This window comes from Oncorhynchus kisutch, linkage group LG8 (assembly GCF_002021735.2).
Source record: "Oncorhynchus kisutch isolate 150728-3 linkage group LG8, Okis_V2, whole genome shotgun sequence".
Classification (NCBI taxonomy): Eukaryota; Metazoa; Chordata; class Actinopteri; order Salmoniformes; family Salmonidae; genus Oncorhynchus; species Oncorhynchus kisutch.
Window position 1 is genome coordinate 9,701,615 of NC_034181.2, and position 22,166 is coordinate 9,723,780.

Consider the following 22,166-nt stretch of genomic DNA (forward strand, 5'->3'; position numbering starts at 1 on the left):
GCGCATGTGACAAATAAAGTTTGATTTGATTTCATCACGGTGAAACAATAGCTATTGAAGAGAATAAAAGTGGTTTGATGAATGACAGAGATAGCGACAATCAACCCTCTTTAGTTCTAGACAGACGTCTACTGCATTCCCTCTCCCTCATCCTTAATCAAACAGGTCAGATCAAATCCAATCCAATTTTATTCGTCACATGCACCAAATACAACAGGTGTAGTAGACCTTACAGTGAAATGCTGAATACAACAGGTGTAGTAGACCTCACAGTGAAATGCTGAATACAACAGGTGTAGTAGACCTCACAGTGAAATGCTGAATACAACAGGTGTAGTAGACCTCACAGTGAAATGCTGAATACAACAGGTGCAGTAGACCTTACAGTGAAATGCTGAATACAACAGGTGTAGTAGACCTTACAGTGAAATGCTGAATACAATAGGTGTAGTAGACCTTACAGTGAAATGCTGAATACAATAGGTGTAGTAGACCTTACAGTGAAATGCTGAATACAACAGGTGTAGTAGACCTTACAGTGAAATGCTGAATACAACAGGTGTAGTAGACCTTACAGTGAAATGCTGAATACAACAGGTGTAGTAGACCTTACAGTGAAATGCTGAATACAACAGGTGTAGTAGACCTTACAGTGAAATGCTGAATACAACAGGTGTAGTAGACCTTACAGTGAAATGCTGAATACAATAGGTGTAGTAGAACTTACAGTGAAATGCTGAATACAACAGGTGTAGTAGACCTTACAGTGAAATGCTGAATACAATAGGTGTAGTAGAACTTACAGTGAAATGCTGAATACAATAGGTGTAGTAGAACTTACAGTGAAATGCTGAATACAACAGGTGTAGTAGACCGTACAGTGAAATGCTGAATACAACAGGTGTAGTAGACCTTACAGTGAAATGCTGAATACAACAGGTGTAGTAGACCTTACAGTGAAATGCTGAATACAACAGGTGTAGTAGACCTTACAGTGAAATGCTGAATACAACAGGTGTAGTAGACCTTACAGTGAAATGCTGAATACAACAGGTGTAGTAGACCTTACAGTGAAATGCTGAATACAACAGGTGTAGACCTTACAGTGAAATGCTGAATACAATAGGTGTAGTAGACCTTACAGTGAAATGCTGAATACAATAGGTGTAGTAGAACTTACAGTGAAATGCTGAATACAATAGGTGTAGTAGACCTTACAGTGAAATGCTGAATACAATAGGTGTAGTAGAACTTACAGTGAAATGCTGAATACAATAGGTGTAGTAGACCTTACAGTGAAATGCTAACTTACAAGCCCTTAACTCTATTTCTTGAACTGCATTGTTGGTTAAGAAAATATTTACTAAATAAAGTTTTAAAAAATAACAATAAAGAGGATACATACAGGGGGTACCGGTAACAAGTAAATGTGTTAGGGTTAGGTTAGGGTTAGTTGAGGATTATGCTAGTATCTTCTGGCCGGGGAGGTTTTGTTAGACATACTGCGGCACTTTGGCAACTAAGAACGCATTCTTTAAAACATCCCACTTTGGGCTGGAAGTGTCCATGTGTAGTACATACAGTGCCTTAAAAGTATTCACCCCCCGGATACTTTCTCTACATTTTGTTGTGCCCGAATTTAAAAAGGATTTCATTGAGATTTTGTCAATGGCCTACACACAGTACCCTAAAATAACAAAGTGGAATTATGTTTATATACATTTTAACAAATGAAAAGCTGAAATGTCTTTAGTCAATAATTATTCAACCCCTTTTGTTATGTCAAGCATAAATAACTTCAGGAGCAAAAATATAAAAGTCGATATAAATATAAACTTGTCAAATTTAAACCTGTCAGTTTTAAGTTAGAGATGTGTTGAATTGTCTCCATTCACCGATGTAACACTTCAGCATCTGCAGTGAAAGGTGACATAGAGAGATGTGTCAGACCATAAGACACCACGAAAATCTGTCTTCTCACAAAGTCGTCTGTTAGCGTCTGAAAGGTTTGCCCTAAAAACTATTACGACCCGTCTATGGAAAGCTGAGACTCTTACGATGTCAGTGTTTTTCTCTGGGATGCCCACAGGCTTCAAGACTTATTGAAGGTCCCCCTTGTACAAGTCGAAAAAAAAAATTCATGGAAGTATACTGAAAAAATATATAAAAACAACATGTAATAATTGCAGTAACGATTTTACTGAGTTACAGTTCATTTAAGGAAATGTGTCAATTTAAATCAATTCATTAGGCCCTACTCTATGGAGTTCACATGACTGGGCAGTGGCACAGCCATGGGTGAGAATAGGCCTTGGGAGCCAGGCGGTCCCACTGGGGAGCCAGGCCCAGCCAATCAGAATGAGTTTTTCCCCACACAAGGGCTTTATTACAGACAGAAATACTCCTCAATTTCACCAGCTTTCCGGGTGGCTGGTCTCAAGACGATCCTGCAGGTTTAGAAACCTGTATTGGAGGTCCTGGGCTGGCGTGGTTATACATTGTCTGCGGTTGTGAGGCCGGTTGGAAGTACTGCCAAATTCTCTAAAACGACGTTGGAGGCGGTTTGTGGTAGAGAAATTAACATTAAATTTTCTGGCAACAGCTCTGGTGAACATTCCTGCAGTCAGCATACCAATTGCACGCTCTATCAAAACTTGAGGAATCTGTGGCATGGTGTTGTGAAACTTTTTGTCCCCCGTACAAATGTGCACCTGTTTAATGATCATGCTGTTTAAAATCTGCTTCTTGATATGCCACACCTGTCAGGTGCATCTTGGCAAAGCAGAACGTCTCACTAACAGGGATGTAAACACATTTGTGGACAACATTTGAGAGAAATAAGGTTTTTGTTCGTATGGAACATTTCTGGTATCTTTTATATCAGCTGAAGAAACATGGGACCAACACTTTAACACTTATATATAATATATATATATTATTTTTGTTTCCTGATCGCTCAGATATAGGATAGACAGTTCAGACTAAACTTCCTTTAATTGTTTATTTTAGGACTGTTGTGCCATGTAGTAAATATGTTATTCAATGTGTTTGTATTGGCTAATAGCAGAAAGGCCAAATAAATGTTACAAAAAAAAATGTGTGATATTTTTCGATACTTCAAGGAGTCTTAAAATTCAATATCAAGTAGCAAAATGATCCTTGGTATGAAAAAAAATCCATGTAGCTTAGTAGAACCCCCCCCCCCCCCCCCCCGGCTTAGACAGGTCTTAGACTTATCGGTTGACAAGTCACATCATATGTTGCATGGACTCAATAATAGTGTTTAAAATGGTTTTTGAATGACTACATCATCTCTGTACACCACACATACAATTATCTTTGGTCACTCGGTTGAGCAGTGACTTTAAAACAGACTCAATCACAAAGACCAGGGAGGTTGGTAGAAGCCGTCATTAAATATCCCTTTGAGCACGGTGAAGTAATTAATTACACTTTGCATGATGAATCAATACACCCAGTCACTGCAAAGACCCCGGCGTCCTTCCTAACACAGTTGACAAAGAGAAAGCAAACCGCTCAGAGATTTCACCATGAAGCCAATGGTGACTTTCAAACAGTTCAAGTTTAATGGCTGTGATAGGAGAAAACTGAGGATGGATCAACAACATTGTAGTTAGTCCACAATACTAACCTAAATGACAGAGTGAAAAGGAGGAAGCCTGTACAGAATACAGATATTCCAAAACATGTTTCCTGTTCGCAATGAGGAACTAAAGTAAAACTGCAAAAAAATGTGGCAAATAAATTCACTTAATGTCCTGAATAAAAAGCATTATTTTCTAGAAAAATCCAACACCACATCACTGAGTACCACTTCATATATTCAAGCATGATGGTGGCTGCATCTATTATGGGTATGCTTGTCATCGGCAAGAACTAGGGAGTTTTTCAGGATAAAAAGAAACAGAATAGAGCTAAGCACAGGTAAAATGCTAGAGGAAAACAAATTCACCTTTCAGCAGGTCAATAACCTAAAACACAAGGCCAAATCTACACTGGAGCTTACCAAGACGACATTGAATGTTCCTGAGTGGCCTAGTTACAGTTTTGATTTAAATCTGCTTTAAAATATATGGCAAGAATTGAAAATGGCTGTCTAGCCATGATCAACAACCAACTTGACAGAGCTAGAAGATTTCTTTTTAAAGAATAACGTGCAAACACTAATTTTGTTAACTTTGACATTACAGTATTGTGTAGATCGTTGACAAAAAAGTAATAAAACGGAATGCATTTTAATCCCACCTTGTAACACAACAAAATGTAGATAAAGTCAAGGGGTGTGAATACTTTGAAGGTACTGTACATGCATAATCTATGAGCATAATTACTGTTTTAGCTAAATTACACGAAATTCCTCATTTGAAAGCAACTTGTATGGACGCTGCTCCGTGCCTTTTCCCCTACATTTCACCCCACATGGGCCAGCCCCTTAGCAATTCAGATTGTAGCCAATGAGCTCCAGCCCCTTGCATTTGAGTGACAGCTACCAAGAGACATGCCCAGTATTATACATTCTTTATTTGAGCCTTATTTTACCAGGTAACTTGACTGAGAACACATTCTCATCTTACAGCAACTACCTGTTGAATAGTTACATGGGAGAGGAGAGGGGATGAATGAGCCAACTGGAAGCAGGGGATGATTAGGTGGCGAGATTGGGAATTTAGCCAGGACACACCCCTACTTTTAGGATTGGCTCTCTCCAAGCATAATACACTTGATTATAGAATGAAAATAAAATAAAACCTTTTTATAAAAAAATATTTTTTAAATGCAACAAGCAGCATTTTGAACAATTTTACTGAGTTACAGTTCATATAAGGATATCAGTAAAATGACAAATGAATTAGGCCCTAATCTGTGGCTTTGGGGAGCCCTGCCTAAAGGGTTAGGGTCCCCCACATGGCCATATTTCCATGTTTTACAGTGCTTGTTTATGGAAAACAGATGAAAGACAGCGGGGTACCTTTGCCTAAACATCAGGCCGTTACCATGGTTACCCCATGGATATTCAGTCGGAAATAAATCTGCCTTAAAAATAAATACCACAAGGATCTCTACAACTCAGAAGGTTGCACAGTGGATTTCGAAAGTTTTCAGTCCCCTTGACTTTTTCCACATTGCTACGCTACAATCGTATTCTAAATTGTATTCAATTGTAGTTTCCCCCCCTCAATCTACACACAACAACAATAAAATAAAAACGTTTTTTATTTTATGTTAGCAAAAAATAAATTTACATAAGTATTCAGACACTTTACTCAGTACTTTGTTTTCACACCTTTGGCAGTGATTACAGCCTCGAGTCTTCTAGGCTACAAGCTTGGCACATCTTTATGTGGGGAGTTTCTCCCATTCTTCTCAACAGATACTCTCAAGCTCTGTCAGGCTGGATGGGGAGCGTCGCTGCACAGGTATTTTCAGGTCTCTCCAAAGATCTTCGATCGGGTTCAAGTCCAGGCTCCGGCTGGGCCACTCAAGGACATTCAGAGATTTGTCCCAAAGCCACCCCTGTAATCGCTGCCAAAGGTTCTTCAACAAAGTACTGAGTAACAGGTCTGAATACTTATGTAAATGTCATGAGTTTTTTAAATGTTATATATACACATTGGCTAACATTTGTTTTTAAACTGTTTTTGCTGTGTCATTATGGGGTATTGTGTGTAGATTGATGAGGGGGGGAAACGATGTAATAAACATTTGAATAAGGCTGTAACGAATAGTTTCCGAATGCCCTGTACATTCTGCTGGTCCTTTTGATGGTAGGTGGTGAGGTTTGCCCGACTTTTTACAGCAACCTTTGGTTCTGTCACTTGTATTTTTTATTTCTACACGCATTGCACAATATGTCAACAATAACTGATTGTGCCACTCACTGCCTGTATCAACAATCTGTTAGCGTGCAGCTCAGGCCCAGTCAATGTAACAACAATCTGTTAGCGTGCAGCTCAGACCCAGTCAATGTAACAACAATGTAACAACAATCTGTTAGCATGCAGCTCAGACCCAGTCAATGTAACAACAATCTGTTAGCATGCAGCTCAGGCCCAGTCAATGTAACAACAATCTGTTAGCGTGCAGCTCAGGCCCAGTCAATGTAACAACAATCTGTTAGCGTGCAGCTCAGGCCCAGTCAATGTAACAACAATCTGTTAGCGTGCAGCTCAGACCCAGTCAATGTAACAACAATCTGTTAGCGTGCAGCTCAGGCCCAGTCAATGTAACAACAATCTGTTAGCGTGCAGCTCAGGCCCAGTCAATGTAACAACAATCTGTTCGCGTGCAGCTCAGACCCAGTCAATGTAACAACAATCTGTTAGCGTGCAGCTCAGGCCCAGTCAATGTAACAACAATCTGTTAGCGTGCAGCTCAGGCCCAGTCAATGTAACAACAATCTGTTCGTGTGCAGCTCAGACCCAGTCAATGTAACAACAATCTGTTAGCGTGCAGCTCAGGCCCAGTCAATGTAACAACAATCTGTTAGCGTGCAGCTCAGGCCCAGTCAATGTAACAACAATCTGTTAGCGTGCAGCTCAGGCCCAGTCAATGTAACAACAATCTGTTAGCGTGCAGCTCAGGCCCAGTCAATGTAACAACAATCTGTTAGCGTGCAGCTCAGGCCCAGTCAATGTAACAACAATCTGTTAGCATGCAGCTCAGGCCCAGTCAATGTAACAACAATCTGTTAGCGTGCAGCTCAGGCCCAGTCAATGTAACAACAATCTGTTAGCGTGCAGCTCAGGCCCAGTCAATGTAACAACAATCTGTTAGCGTGCAGCTCAGACCCAGTCAATGTAACAACAATCTGTTAGCGTGCAGCTCAGGCCCAGTCAATGTAACAACAATCTGTTAGCGTGCAGCTCAGGCCCAGTCAATGTAACAACAATCTGTTCGCGTGCAGCTCAGACCCAGTCAATGTAACAACAATCTGTTAGCGTGCAGCTCAGGCCCAGTCAATGTAACAACAATCTGTTAGCGTGCAGCTCAGGCCCAGTCAATGTAACAACAATCTGTTCGCGTGCAGCTCAGACCCAGTCAATGTAACAACAATCTGTTAGCGTGCAGCTCAGGCCCAGTCAATGTAACAACAATCTGTTAGCGTGCAGCTCAGGCCCAGTCAATGTAACAACAATCTGTTAGCGTGCAGCTCAGGCCCAGTCAATGTAACAACAAGAGCAGGTCCTTGTTTTGTTGACCAATAAAAAGCATGCGCTAATAAATGCAATTGTGTGGGGGGCCCAATACACATGATTTATTTATTTCATTCCGCTATTACTGTAGACATTAAATACAATTTACATAATTATTACATTTACAGTAGCTCCATTAACACTAAGTGTACAGTAAGTGTACATTTCTAGGGTAGCCTAGTGGTTAGAGCGTTGGACTAGTAACCGGAAGGTTGCAAGTTCAAATCCCCGAGCTGACAAGGTACAAATCTGTCGTTCTGCCCCTGAACAGGCAGTTAACCGACTGTTCCTAGGCTGTCATTGAAAATAAGCATTTGTTCTTAACTGACTTGCCTAGTAAAATAAAATAAATACGCGCAAATATGTTGATGTGATATAAAAGTAAGTTAGATGGCTTTATGTTTCTTGAACTGTACCGCAATTGTGAATTGATTCACGTTTAAATTGAGTATTTATTTTTTTACCGGTAAAGCCAATTCGCGTCTAAACAGATCATGTAAGATAATTCATAAGGAGTAACATTAGGCTCATTTAGTCCATTATTGAGCTAGCAGCTAACGTTAGCTAACTAGCTTTGTTAGCTAGCCTTGTCAGCTAGCCCATTCACAATGACACCCCACATTTAGCAAAGCCTATGCATACAAGAGACATGTTAACATTGATAATAGTCAGCTCAATTGTATATTCGTGGACTAGCTAGCAAGCCACGACGACGACAGACCAAGAAGCATCATTGGATGATGTGATGCATGCTCACCTACCCGCTGGGGAAGATCTGCTCGCTAACTAACTCCCGCACGTGTGATGTCTTCCTTACTTTGCATATATATATATATTGCAATCAATCGTCCATAAAGAAGGCACCCTTTTCAATGCATCACAAATGCAACAAAGGCTACTAATCTCTCTCTCTCATGCCAAAGATAACGCTGGACCAGATATGATCTTGTTTCTCGGCCCATTCGCTGTATGAGAAGCAGTGACGTTAAAAGACCGCCCCTTACGGCGCGTTACATTTTGTCCCGGTTTGAAATCGTACTCAATGTGTTTATGTTTGAGCTCTCGTTCCTCCCCTCTAAAATGGTCAAAATTGATATTGCAGTTAAAATATGATTTTCAGGTACTATTCTGATTAGGGCATAATAGACATGAGGACTTATTAGCAGGCGTTTGCATTGATATAGCTGCTGAATAGTTTTCTGGAATGACATGTTGATGATGACATCCCATTCATGAATGTCGTTAACCAGTCTTTTCTTAGGATTTAGCGCCTTCAAGCGGATATAACAGATATGCTACATATACTTATCACAGGACAGGACCCAATTTGGTCAGTGGTTCCCAGGGGACATGCATTAATGTGTAATAGTTTTAATTAATGTGAAATAGTTAGGTACCACTGACTTGGGCCAGGGTTCCGGTCTTGAAGCACGGTTTCGACTGCTCCTACAGTTTTGCTTCGGTACTGCAGTTTAACTGACGTCCGGCACAGAAAGAGAATTTGCATACACGGCCACATAGAGAAATCAAATTAGAAAATTCCTAATAAGACACTTTAGTCATCACCTGTGTGCACAAAACATCCATTAAATTATTAAAATAATTGTGTATAGGGTGTGTGTGTATACACTGTGTGTATAGGGTGTGTGTGTATAGGGTGTGTGTGTGTGTGTGTGTATAGTGTGTGGCGGTGTCATTGTTCTCCTAGTCATTTGTTTGAGGCTTTTGAGAGCCATTTGAAAACCATGCTGTCCTTTTATCAGTGTTTTATCAGTGTTTCTTTATGTTTAATAATAGTGTGATTGTGTAGCGTTATGCCACTGCAGTAATGCCCTGTTTGGAGAGGCTTTACGTTCCAAGCAGTTAAAAGCACCCTCCCTTATAAGGTGATTAATTGTCAGCTTCCACCCCTGCTGTAAACCATGCACAAAGTGCCTGGACTCAACTCAATGCTGGTTAACGTCCCACACACAGCAATAGAGTGTATTGAAGAATAGCATGTTCTGAGCAATAGGAAAGGCCACATTTTGTGTGTGGATGCGCAGGCTTGTGCAAGGGTGGCAAGGGTGGCAACAACAACAATCATTTCACAAAGACAAAAGTACTCGGTTGTAATGTTGCGATATTTTATATCAAAGGTGGCCAAACCATCCTCCAGGATAGCGACTGAGAGTGCAGGTTTTTGTTCCTGCCCTGCTCTAACCACGTTGTAGCAATCAGCCGCTCAAAAGGACCTTGATAAGCAGACTTGGGTGTTTCAGATTTGGATCATGATTTTATAATCATATTCTTGAATCCCCAGGCTGGAACCAATATGGCTGAAGATCTCTGCCTGGTGCCTTTGTTCTGACTCTGAGACAATCGCTTGGCTCCCTGGCGTTCACCGTCATGAATGGGCAACCTCTGGAGTAGAAGACATTATGTTTCATCATTGTTGTGGTTGTTTTACATACATTTATGTTGAACAAGGATACCTGGACGTGTTTGTTTATTTGTGTTTCTTTTGCATGATTTCATTTTGTAGCTGAAATTAATATCTGAAAATAAACATGTTGTATTTTTATCTACAATTTGGTCATGATTGGCTATATGTCATTTTAAGAATGTCATAGACTGTGTCTTAATGTTGTAACAGAGTTTTATTGTTAGAAGTATTTTTACCTTTAGAAATTTAACAGAATCTGTAATAGAGAGGTGGACATTTTTCCCCCAGTAATAAAGCTAGAAATAAACCACTTCTTCTTGAATGAATATCCCATAGGCCTCTACATTATGGACAAGGTATGTGTATGAGACCATTATAACAGGAAACCCGTTCAATCACCATGCACTGCAAAATCATTCTGGCTGTGGATACAGAGAACATCAACACATTAACATTACCACACCAGAGGATAAACCCATTGGACTTGGGTCTCTGCTGGGAGTTTACCTCATATTTAGATTTTTTAAATTCTGCTTTGTCACTAAAATCACAATAAACACCGACAACTAAAATATTGTTTTATTGTTATTATTGTTATGCTGATTATTATTAATAATAGGGGGATAGTTCAAAAATTCAAAAGGTTCTTCGAGGATCCATTAAAATGGGTTCTTATCGGGGTTCCCCCACAGTTTCAATTTGAAGAACCCCTAAAGCCTAAAGGATACTCCAGAGTTCTTTTCTTTTTAGAGTGTGCTCCCTGGTTTTTAGAGTATGCTCCCTGGTTCTTAGAGTGTGCTCCCTGGTTCTTAGAGTGTGCTCCCTGGTTTTTAGAGTGTGCTCCCTGGTTTTTAGAGTGTGCTCCCTGGTTTTTAGAGTGTGCTCCCTGGTTTTTAGAGTGTGCTCCCTGGTTCTTAGAGTGTGCTCCCTGGTTTTTAGAGTGTGCTCCCTGGTTTTTAGAGTGTGCTCCCTGGTTTTTAGAGTGTGCTCCCTGGATTTTAGAGTGTGCTCCCTGGTTTTATTTGTCAATGTTTCTGGTCAGTTGTGAACTTGGTCAGTAGCCTTAACTAGTCTGTAGCCTTAACTAGTCAGTAGCCTTGACTAGTCTGTAGCCTTGACTAGTCTGTAGCCTTGACTAGTCTGTAGCCTTGACTAGTCTGTAGCCTTAAGTAGTCAGTAGCCTTAAGTAGTCAGTAGCCTTAACTAGTCAGTAGCATTTGACAGAGCCGTCAAGTGAAAGGAACTGAGATATGTGTGTACTCCTACTCCTGTACTCCTGCCAATACGTTTTACTGTCATCCTATTTCAAACAAGCAAAGCTAAAGCTGAAATATTTAATACACTTGGTTTGTTTTTTTCCCCTCTATAGATTCTCCTAGAAACTGTGATTGTAATTTGTTACATTAGGAATATGCTTTTACAAAAACAAAAAGTGAAAAAATATATATTAAACATCTTGTCATTTTTATTTTTATTAAAACAGTCCTCTATATTTTGCTACATACATCTGTAAACAAACAGATGGATTGTTTAATCATGTTCCTTGTGCTTGTTTACCAGACTTAACTTTTAAACTGTAAACTGGTAACATCATAAGAAGGCACAACACTGAAAGCAGCAGGTAGGTGAGTTAAAAGGGAGTTTTCTGACCAGCATCCCATTGACAGCCCGACTAGACAAAACCTACTACTGACCCATACCTTAACCCTAACCTTAACCAAATCCTTAACCCTAACCAAATCCTTAACCCTAACCTTAACCCTAACCTTAACCCTAACCTTAACCAAATCCTTAACCTGAACCCTAACCTTAACCAAATCCTTAACCTGAACCCTAACCTGAACCCTAACCTTAACCCTAACCTTAACCCTAACCTTAACCAAATCCTTAACCCTGACCTGAACCTTTACTGAAATTAAACATTGATTTGCATGTCAGCCACGTTTTCTTAGTTCACGTGTCAAACTCATTCCACAGAGGGCTGAATGTCTGCAGGTTTGTCAATCTTCTCTCGTACCTGTTTGATGAATTAAATTCACCGATTAGTAAGGAACTCCCCTCACCTGGTTGTCTGGGACTTAATTGAAAGAAAACTAAAATCCAGCAGACACTATGCCCTCCATGGAATGAGTTTGTCACTCCTGCCTTAGTTCTTCCCAGGTGAGGGTATCAAACGCTTCTATTTGATTTGACTGTAAATCAGACAGTAATACTGATCTGGTCACACAATTCCCCTGACAAGTGTTCTAGGTTCTATTAAAACAAATAATGTGTCTGTATTTATGTTTATTTGTTGAGCATGTTTATTTGTAAAGCATCATTTACATACTAAACTTCAGCAGAACATAGCCCTACGTGGGAAAAAAACATGTTTAGAAAAGAAAAGTAAGAAACCTGAGAAAGAGAAGAGTAGCCTATCCCAGTAGACTTTGATATATGAATCGCTGGTTATCTTCTGACTTCAGACCTAAAGCTGGACACAAATCCTTTGTCACAGTGAGGAGTTAGATATCATTTGCAATGCATCGTGTAAATGTTAGATACACATTCGATATACAGGTGGGTCAGTGCTTTACAAGTTTAGTCGAATATTTACTATTGCATTTGTATACAGACTATTCATGTATTCTTTTTTTGACAGAATAGAGACGTGTGAATTCTCTGCAGTTATGATCTTCCACCACTAGGGGTCAGACATGAACTGTGCAGTAAAAATGTTGCGTTTTTAAAACAATCCAACAACATATTTCTGCACTGACAATACATAAATCGAGGGGAGTAAGAATAAATTGACATAAATCCAGAAAATATTACGTTTGAACATATTGAATGATTTTCTACAAAAAAAAAGAGTTTTGACTGTACAAAGGTCTGTAAGCCTACATTTTGTCCTACCTTGTACAAGAAGAAGAAACAGTGGGCAAACTAATGACTGGCACTTAGCATGTCTCTACTCTAGGTAAATGGTCTTGCAGGAGTTACTCCCATACACACAATCTCTCACCATTGTCCCCACCCAGTCTTCTATCACACACAGACACACAGACAATCCAGTGTTTCCCTCAGTACTCAATCTCGTTGAAGTTTTCTGAAAAGCCGGAATATGGAATTGTGTCTCCAGGATCTAGAAGAGAAATTAGAATGATTAACATGCATCCACAGGAGGTTGGTGGCACCTTAATTGGGGAGAACGGGCTCGTGGTAATGACTGGAGCGGAATCTGTGGAATGGTATCAAATTAATCAAACAAGTGGTTTCTATGAATTTGATGCCATTCCATTTGCTCCGTTCCGGACATTATTATGAGCCCGTTTCCACTCAGCAGCCTCCTGTAACAGTGTCTATCATGATTGGGGTCAATTCTACAAATTATATTCGAATTCAATTCTCTCTCCCTGTATTCAATTTAATTCAATAAAAATTCTAGGTCAGTCTTTGAATTCAGAAATAATTTAATTCCTCTTAATTCGAATGTTAGGTCAATTCGAAGAATTCAATTCCCAATTCAATATTATCCCCAACAATTCCGCAAACTCCAATTTGAATTCAATTCCCTCGGGCTTTCAGGCGGATCATGCCACTGTTCAGACAACTTAAGTATACTGGAAATATAGCAATACACGTTGCAATGATTCAAAACCAATCTTACCAATCTTATAGTACATTTTTTATACTATGTTCATTAATTCCATTAACTGGGAAATGTAAAAATATTTAATTTAATTCCATGTCAATTCTCCACTTCATGAGAAAGAACAAAAAAGGGGAATTTCAAATTAAATTGGAATTGATCCCTGGTGTCTTATCTATTGTATATCTGGTCCCCAGCCGCCTCTCATGGAGTAACCTGGGGACGAGGTGATTCTATTCATATTTCTATGTATAAAGAACAGTCTTTTCTATACCTGATAAGTCTATGTACAGGGAACTGTGTATTCTATACATCATATTTCTATGTACAGAGAATTGTCTTTTCTATACCTGATAAGTCTATGTAGAGGGAACTGTGTATTCTATACTTCATATTTCTATGTATAGAGAACTGTCTCTATTCTGACTGAGGACCTGTGGTAGGATGCTGTACTGCACTGTGTGAAAGAGGTTATTATACTGAGCTACTGAACCGTGATTAGACATGATACCGCCTATCACGTGCTGTACAGACCACACCAGTCCCTGTATACACAGCATTAAACTATTCTATCACGTGCTGTACAGACCAGCCCCCGTCTACACAGCATTAAGCTATTCTATCACAAAACAGAAATAGCTCAGTGATTACAGTATCAGAGTACAACTTTGCTGCTGATTTAGCCTGTCATTATGATGTCATACTAAACTGGTTGAAGTTTCCCCAGATAGAGTATAATGTGTAAACTGTGTAATGTGTGTAATGTGTGTTCTCAAGTTCTGATTCCCCCCTTTATCTATTCAGGCGAGTCAATTAAGAACAAATTCTTATTTACAATGACGGCCTGGCCAGAGAACCTACCTGCTGTGCACGGTCCTTTTTTAAACACAATGTCATCAATAGCGATATCACTTCTTATTGATGGTCCTCGGATCGCTTCGAATATAATCTGGAAAGAAAGGCAAAGAAAATCATCATCACAAACCCTGTTTCCATCCACAGTTTAAACAGTGTTTCCATCCAGTTTAAACCCTGTTTCCATCCAGTTTAAACCCTGTTTCCATCCACAGTTTAAACCCTGTTTCCATCCAGTTTAAACCCTGTTTCCATCCAGTTTAAACCCTGTTTCCATCCACAGTTTAAACCCCGTTTCCATCCAGTTTAAACCCTGTTTCTATCCAGTTTAAACCCCGTTTCCATCCAGTTTAAACCCTGTTTCCATCCACAGTTTAATCCCTGTTTCCATCCAGTTTAAACCCTGTTTCCATCCAGTTTAAACCCCGTTTCCATCCAGTTTAAACCCGTTTCCATCCAGTTTAAACCCTGTTTCCATCCACAGTTTAAACCCAGTTTCCATCCAGTTTAAACCATGTTTCCATCCAGTTTAAACCCCGTTTCCATCCAGTTTAAACCCCGTTTCCATCCAGTTTAAACCCCGTTTCCATCCACAGTTTAAACCCAGTTTCCATCCAGTTTAAACCCAGTTTCCATCCAGTTTAAACCCTGTTTCCATCCACAGTTTAAACCCTGTTTTGTCCACAGTTTAAACCCCGTTTCCATCCAGTTTAAACCCTGTTTCCATCCACAGTTTAAATCCCATTTCCATCCACTGTCTCTCTGTCTCTGTGTGTCTCTCTGTCTCTGTGTGTCTCTCTGTCTCTGTGTGTCTCTCTGTCTCTGTGTGTCTCTCTGTCTCTGTGTGTCTCTCTGTCTCTGTGTGTCTCTCTGTCTCTGTGTGTCTCTCTGTATCTGTGTCTCTCTCTGTCTCTGTGTGTCTCTCTGTCTCTGTGTGTCTCTCTGTCTCTGTGTGTCTCTCTGTCTCTGTGTGTGTCTCTCTGTCTCTGTGTGTCTCTCTACCTGGTGTCTGCGGTCACACTCATAGTCCACCGTTGCCCTCATCCAGGAGATGCTCTGCTCGCCGCGACGTCTCCATAGCAACGTGTCCTGCTCGCTATCGCCGCGGCGCAGGAGTACGCTCAGCAAGCCGGTGCCAGAGCCGTACATGTGGTAGTAGAAGACCAGACACTGTGGCCCCGCGGAGCCCCTCAGGTCAGAAGACAGCAGACGGGCTGTGTGACCAGGACGCATCAGAGAAGCCTCGACATACATGAAGTACCCTGAAGAGAGATATGAGATATGACAGGTTAGTGGTGGAATGTAAACAGTCAGGAGGAGGAAGATATCAGGGGTCATACAAACACGTTGCTGACATACAGTACAGCATATCATCAGCATTACGTGTGTGTGTGTGTATAACTGATGCTGGGTGAATGGATGAATGAACGAACTGGTGACTCACCCACCCCTGTAGTGTGGTCTCCTCGGGGCCCGGTGTAGGAGGTGGGGGTTTGCCCTCGCACCCGGAGCCAATCCCCTTTGTCTGTCTCCTTCTCCTGGCTATAGCCACAGTCCCCTGTCTCAAAGTTACACTGGCCAGGCAGGGGTCTCAGCGGCCCTGGAACACACACACACACAGCTGTTTTAAGGAATCTGACAGCAAAGCTTGATTAAATGTAGATACATGGTAATCAACAGTGTTCGGACTCCCTGGAGGTTGGCAGTTGGCAGTGATGTTTGAATGATGACTCAAGTGATTTCATAACGAGATAAAGAATAACTCCTTTCCCACTGGGCAAGAACCGGTTGCATCAACATTGTCTCCACGTAATTTCAACAACAAGAATTATATCTGATGACATTGAATCAACGTGGGAAACTAATTGGATTTGCAAAAAGTCATCAAGGTAAAGGAATTTAGTATTTTTTTCACCCAACTTTTAACCTAATTCCAATGATGTGGTAAAAAATATATATATTTCACGTTGAATTCATGTGAGTCGACATCTCAACCTGTCACGCCCTGACCTTAGAGCTCTCTATTTTGGTTTGGTCACGGTGTGATTTGGGGTGGGCATTCTATGTTACTTTTTCTATGTTTTTGTATTTCTTTGTTTTGGCCGGGTATGGTTCTCAATCAGGGACAGCTGTCTATCGTTGTCTCTGATTGGGAACCATACTTAGGTAGCTTTTTCCCCACATGGGTTTTGTGGGTAGTTATTTTCTGTTTAGTGTTTGCACCTTACGGGACTGTTTCGGTTTCATTTAATCTCTTGTTATTTGTATAATTTCAGTTCAATAAAAAAAAACACGAACACTTCCCACTCTGCGCTTTGGTCCGACTCCTCCTCCTCCTCCTCATCCTCCTCCTCCTCCGACGAAAACCGTTACACAACCAAATGTAAATCAAAACTAGATGTTGAAATGATGTCTGAGTGGGTTGGCTGTATTTCTCCATTGCTCTTCACTACCAGGGTCATCAGCAGCAGAATCAGCAGCAGCAGTTATGAAAGTCATTAGCAACATAATCGCAGCCCTGCTGAATGGCACTTTACTCTGGGACCAAAAGAGTTTAAATACATTGCCGCGTTGAAGATAACTGTTGTCTTAATAGTTTTAAGAATGACAACATTACAACAAAACCTTTACAAGTGCTTTGAAATGTATTTCTGTTATGCATTTGTGAAATTATATTACAATCAAAGACAATTAATTTGTGATAGTCTTTGAAAGATTGGCAGTAATATTATCACATCCCATCTAAACCGTTCCGAAGGCCTCATAGTTTTCACCACAGCGGCATGAGAACGAAGCCCAAATGGCACAGAGGGACTGAAGTCGGCACTGCCCATGTAATTACCATATACCACCCAACATAGACGGCGAGACCAGATGTTTTCCACAATGGCTGATCGTCTAAGGCTGCGTTTACTGTTATGGGCAAAGGACCTGATCTGATTGGTCAAAAGACCAATTAGTGGTAAAAGATCCGAATTGGGCTGCCTGGGTAAACGCAGCCTAAGAGCTTATAAATAGTAAGAGTTTAACTGAAGGACCCAGCCCAGTCTCCCAGCAGCTGGCATCAAAAACCACATATCCACAGCCGAGGCCTGTGTAGGAGGAATAGAGGAGAGTTGTAGTTGATTTTATTTCAGCTTGAAATATTTTCTCATGCTACTAGCTACTCTGGCTTGAGCAAGGCCAGGGCCAGGATAACCCTGCTTGCAAGGTAGACCTGCCTGCGACTTTATATTCAGTGTCAGCCCTTGGCCCAAGAGGGAATTTCCTTAAGTTAAGGATTTCCTTAAGTTAAGATGTTGGTTTCTCCAGTGGGGGACCCAAGATCACATCCAGCCTGTGACACTTATTCAGATCAGGTTATGTAGTGAGGCTAAACTACAACATCAAGTCCTGGACTGCTACCAGAGTAGCAGGATGCCACTGTTAAGTAGCACACTCCTAGAGTGGCTCCCGAGTGGCGCAGCGGTCTAAGGCATCTCAGTGCTAAAGGCGTCACTACAGACCCCAGTTCGATCCCAGGCTGTATCACAACCGGTCGTGCTTGGGAATCCCATAGGGCGGCGCACAATTGGACCCAACGTCGTCCAGGTTAGAGCTTGGCCGGGGTAGGCCGTCATTGGAAATAAGAATTTGTTCTTAACTGACTTGCCTAGGTAAATAAAGGTTAAATAAATAAAAAAAGGACTACGTTTGGATATGTAACCTAGCCAAACTAGCTCTCTGAGCCAGCAGAGCTAACATAAATAGTCAAGTGTTTTAATAAACACGTCACTTTGGATGGAAACTAAAGAGCTTTGGGCTTGGCAAGCACGGCTAGAGAAGAACACCAACTTAAACTTAAATAGACTGTTTACTTCTACAAAACTCAACAATGGAGAACATCCCGATCTGTTCATCAGATGACCCTAGACACTGGGTATCTCTCTGTTTCAGTTCTGTTTAGAAGTATTGATGTCAATGGGAGAAATAGTTCATAGTTGCATGTGCAGTGGATACCACAAGGCATGATTCAATCCCATGTGCAGTGGATACCACAAGGCATGATTCAATCCCATGTGCAGTGGATATCACAAGGCATGATTCAATCCCATGTGCAGTGGATATCACAAGGCATGATTCAATCCCATGTGCAGTGGATATCACAAGGCAGGATTCAATCCCATGTGCAGTGGATACCACAAGGCATGATTCAATCCCATGTGCAGTGGATATCACAAGGCAGGATTCAATCCCATGTGCAGTCTCCTTGACATAATGGCAAGGTCAAAGACCTGACGTATACACGCCCAGGCCCTGCTGTCTTACCTGCTGTGATTCTACAGTCCCCAATGGTCACTGTGATGTCATCGAGAGCCACTTGGCCACAGTCCCAGAAGTTTTTACAGATGCTGACGAACACTACCTGGGGGAAAGACACAGATATTACCCGGCTATCGCAGAGAAAAAAAACCTCTACTATTATCCCTCCCTCCCTTCTGTGTACGCATGCGTTGTTACCTTGGTAACCATGGGCTTCATATATGTGAGGTCCACCCCTGTCCAGACATCTCTGGTGGTATCAGCCAGGCTCCAGACCTTCTCCTGAGCCACGTTGTGCTGGTCGTAGATGTAGAGAACCAGAGCGTTTTCTACTTTCCTGAAGCCGTGAAGGGCGTAGTGGAAACGCAGACAGTACTTATGGTTGCCGGGGAGGAAAGGACCGTGGAGACGACCCACGTAACCCGGCCGCGACGTGAATCGTGTGTTCGCCAGGAGGAACGAGCCTGGAGGGGAGATTTAGGATTTGATATGTTACGTCTCTCTATACAGGACATCACTTTAACCCCTACTTACATGTTCATATTACCTCAACTACCTCATAACCCTACACAATGACTCGGTACTGCTACTCCTTGTATATAGCCTCCTTATTGTCATTTTAATATGTTAATTTTTTATGTGTTACTATTTGATTTTTTTATTTGCTAATTTCTTACTTGTTAACTCAGTCAGTCTCGTTTGTAAGCATTTCATGGTAAAGTCTACACCTGTTGTATTCAGCGCATGCGATGAATAAATTAGATTTGATTTCCAACTGATTCAAATGTTATTTAGTCACAATCATTATGGGGCGAAACATAACATAACTTCCAAGTACATTTTTCACTTAGTTATGTATCGATGTTAATGGGAAACATAAGTTCAAATATGACTTCCGCGGATGTTAAGATTCAGCCCTACGATAAAACATAAAGGGCTCATGAATGCCTGTGACAAGTCTTACAGGCTTTATGTTAGGCGTTATAAGGTGCATCCCAAATAGCAACCAATTCCCTATAGAGTGCACAACTTTTGGCCAAGGCCCTATGGACACTGGTCAAAAGTAGTCTACTATAATGGGGAATAGGGTGTAATTTGGGACGCATCCATAAGAGTTGTGTAACTCACCAGTCCCTGTGGTGTGATCTCCTATTCTGTAGGCGTTGGGCTTCACTGATACTCTGTTCCACACCTTGCTCTCCACTCTTTCCTGGTAGTACTGACACAGACCCTCCTCAAAGTCACAGTTAGCTATGGACGGGTCAACCACCGGCTCTGAAACAAAGCAAGCAGCTGTCACACTGTAGTCATTCCATGAGGGTAGAAGTGAACAGTGGTACCACTTAATTCCATGGGTTTGAAGCATTCCAAATTATCTAGACCAAGGACAAAAAAAGGCCATTGAATAAATGTTGCCAGCTACGGTCACTTTAGAAAATGATACTACACCTTAGGGAGCATTAGAAACGATACCTTAGGGAGCTTTAGAAACGACACCTTCGGGAGCTTTAGAAACGATACCTTAGGGAGCTTTAGAAAATGATACCTTAGGGAGCTTTAGAAACGATACCTCAGGGAGCTTTAGAAACGATACCTTAGGGAGCTTTAGAAAATGATACCTTAGGGAGCTTTAGAAACGATACCTTAGGGAGCTTTAGAAAATGATACCTTAGGGAGCTTTAGAAAATGACACCTTAGGGAGCTTTAGAAAATGATACCTTAGGGAGCTTTAGAAACAATACCTTAGGGAGCTTTAGAAATGATACCTTAGGGAGCTTTAGAAAATGATACCTTAGGGAGCTTTAGAAACGATACCTTAGGGAGCTTTAGAAAACGATACCTTTGGGAGCTTTAGAAACAATACCTTAGGGAGCTTTAGAAACGATACCTTAGGGAGCTTTAGAAAATGATTCCTTAGGGAGCTTTAGAAACGATACCTTAGGGAGCTTTAGAAAATTATACCTTTGGGAGCTTTAGAAATGATACCTTAGGGAGCTTTAGAAATGATACCTTAGGGAGCTTTAGAAACGATACCTTAGGGAGCTTTAGAAAATGATACCTTTGGGAGCTTTAGAAACGATACCTTAGGGAGCTTTAGAAAACGATACCTTTGGGAGCTTTAGAAACGATACCTTAGGGAGCTTTAGAAACGATAACTTAGGGAGCTTTGGAAAATGATACTATACCTTAGGAAGCTTTGGAAAATGATAATATACAGTTGAAGTCGGAAGTTTACATACACCTTAGCCAAATACATTTAAAAACAGTTTTTCACAATTCCTGACATATAATCCTATCAAAAAATTGCCTGTCTTAGGTAAGTTATGATCACCACTTTATTTTAAGAATGTCACACTCTGACCATTATTTGCGTTGTTTGTTTCTATGTTTTGTTTGGTCAGGGTGTGATATGAGTGGGCATTCTGTTGTATGTCTAGTTTGTCTATTTCTGTGTTTTGGCCTGATATGGTTCTCAATCAGTGGCAGGTGTTTGTCGTTGTCTCTGATTGGGAACCATATTTAGGTAGCCTGTTTTATATTGTGGTTCGTTGGTTATTGTCTATGTTATGTTGCTTGTTAGCACAGTGTTTCTTTAGCAGTCACGGTCGTCTAGTTAGTTAGTTAGTTAGTTAGTTAGTTAGTTAGTTAGTTAGTTAGTTAGTTAGTGTACTTTGTGTTTTTTCCGTCTTTTCATTAAATCATGCTGCGCTTTGGTCTACTCAATACGACGATCGTGACAAAGAATGTGAAATGTCAGAATAATAGTAGAGAGAATTATTTATTTCAGCTTTGATTTCTTTCATCACATTACCAGTGGGTCAGAAGTTTACATACATTCAATTAGTATTTGGTAGCATTGCCTTTAAATTGTTTCACTTGGGTAAAACGTTTCGGGTAGCCTTCCACAAGCTTTGGCCCATTCCTCCTGACAGAGCTGGTGTAACTGAATCAGGTTTGTAGGCCTCCTTGCTCGCACACACATTTTCAGTTCTGCCCACCAATGTTCTATAGGACTGAGGTCAGGGCTTTGTGATGGCCACTCCAATACCTTGACTTTGTTGTCCTTTAAGCCATTTTGCCACAACTTTGGAAGTATGCTTGGGGTCATTTGTCCATTTGGAAGACCCATTTGCGACCAAGCTTGAACGTTGTCTTGAGATGTTGCTTCAATATAGCCACGTAATTTTCCTCCCTCATGATGCCATGTATTTTGTGAAGTGCACCAGTCCCTCCTGCAGCAAAGCACCCCCACAACATGATGCTGTCACCCCCGTGCCTCACGGTTGGGATGGTGTTCTTCAGCTTGCAAACCTCCCCCTTTTTCCTCCACAGATAATAATGTTCATTATGGCCAAACAGTTCTATTTTTGTTTCATCAGACCAGAGGACATTTCTCCAAAAAGTATGATCTTTGTCCCCATGTGCAGTTGCAAACTGTAGTCTGGCATTTTTATGGCGGTTTTGAAGCAGTGGCTTCTTCCTTGCAGAGTGGTCTTTCAGGTTATGTCGATATAGGACTCGTTTTTACTGTGGATATAGATACTTTTGTACCTGTTTCCTCCAGTATCTTCACAAGGTCATTTGCTGTTGTTCTGGGATTGATTTTCCCTTTTCGCACCAAAGTACGTTAATCTCTAGGTGGCAGAGCGTGTCTCCTTCCTGAGCGGTATGGTGGCAACGTGGTTCCATGGTGTTTATACTTGCGTACTATTGTTTGTACAGATGAACGCGGTACCTT

General features: G+C 41.0%; 2 protein-coding genes across 4 annotated transcripts in view; both read right to left on the minus strand.

Moving 5' to 3' along the window:
- slc39a14 (solute carrier family 39 member 14) overlaps window positions 1-8,184 on the minus strand; it is a 54,264-nt gene extending 46,080 nt beyond the window's left edge. For 2 of the 3 annotated variants that reach the window (XM_031829657.1, XM_031829659.1), the window contains exon 1: window positions 7,976-8,184. The gene's annotated coding sequence lies outside the window, so the exon portion shown is untranslated. Of the gene's footprint in view, window positions 1-7,971 lie in introns of all 3 variants that reach the window. The other variant, XM_031829658.1, reaches the window with a different exon arrangement.
- Window positions 8,185-11,910: 3,726 nt separating this feature from the next.
- Window positions 11,911-22,166, minus strand: part of mamdc2a (MAM domain containing 2a) — a 44,593-nt gene continuing 34,337 nt past the window's right edge. Inside the window, exons 8-14 of the mRNA XM_031829661.1 lie at window positions 19,556-19,702; window positions 18,626-18,891; window positions 18,434-18,530; window positions 15,570-15,725; window positions 15,128-15,387; window positions 14,132-14,219; window positions 11,911-12,763 (exon numbers count right to left, since the gene is read on the minus strand). Coding sequence (XP_031685521.1) covers window positions 12,702-12,763; window positions 14,132-14,219; window positions 15,128-15,387; window positions 15,570-15,725; window positions 18,434-18,530; window positions 18,626-18,891; window positions 19,556-19,702 — 1,076 coding nt within the window. The 3' untranslated portion in view covers window positions 11,911-12,701. The remainder of the gene's footprint in view (window positions 12,764-14,131; window positions 14,220-15,127; window positions 15,388-15,569; window positions 15,726-18,433; window positions 18,531-18,625; window positions 18,892-19,555; window positions 19,703-22,166) is intronic.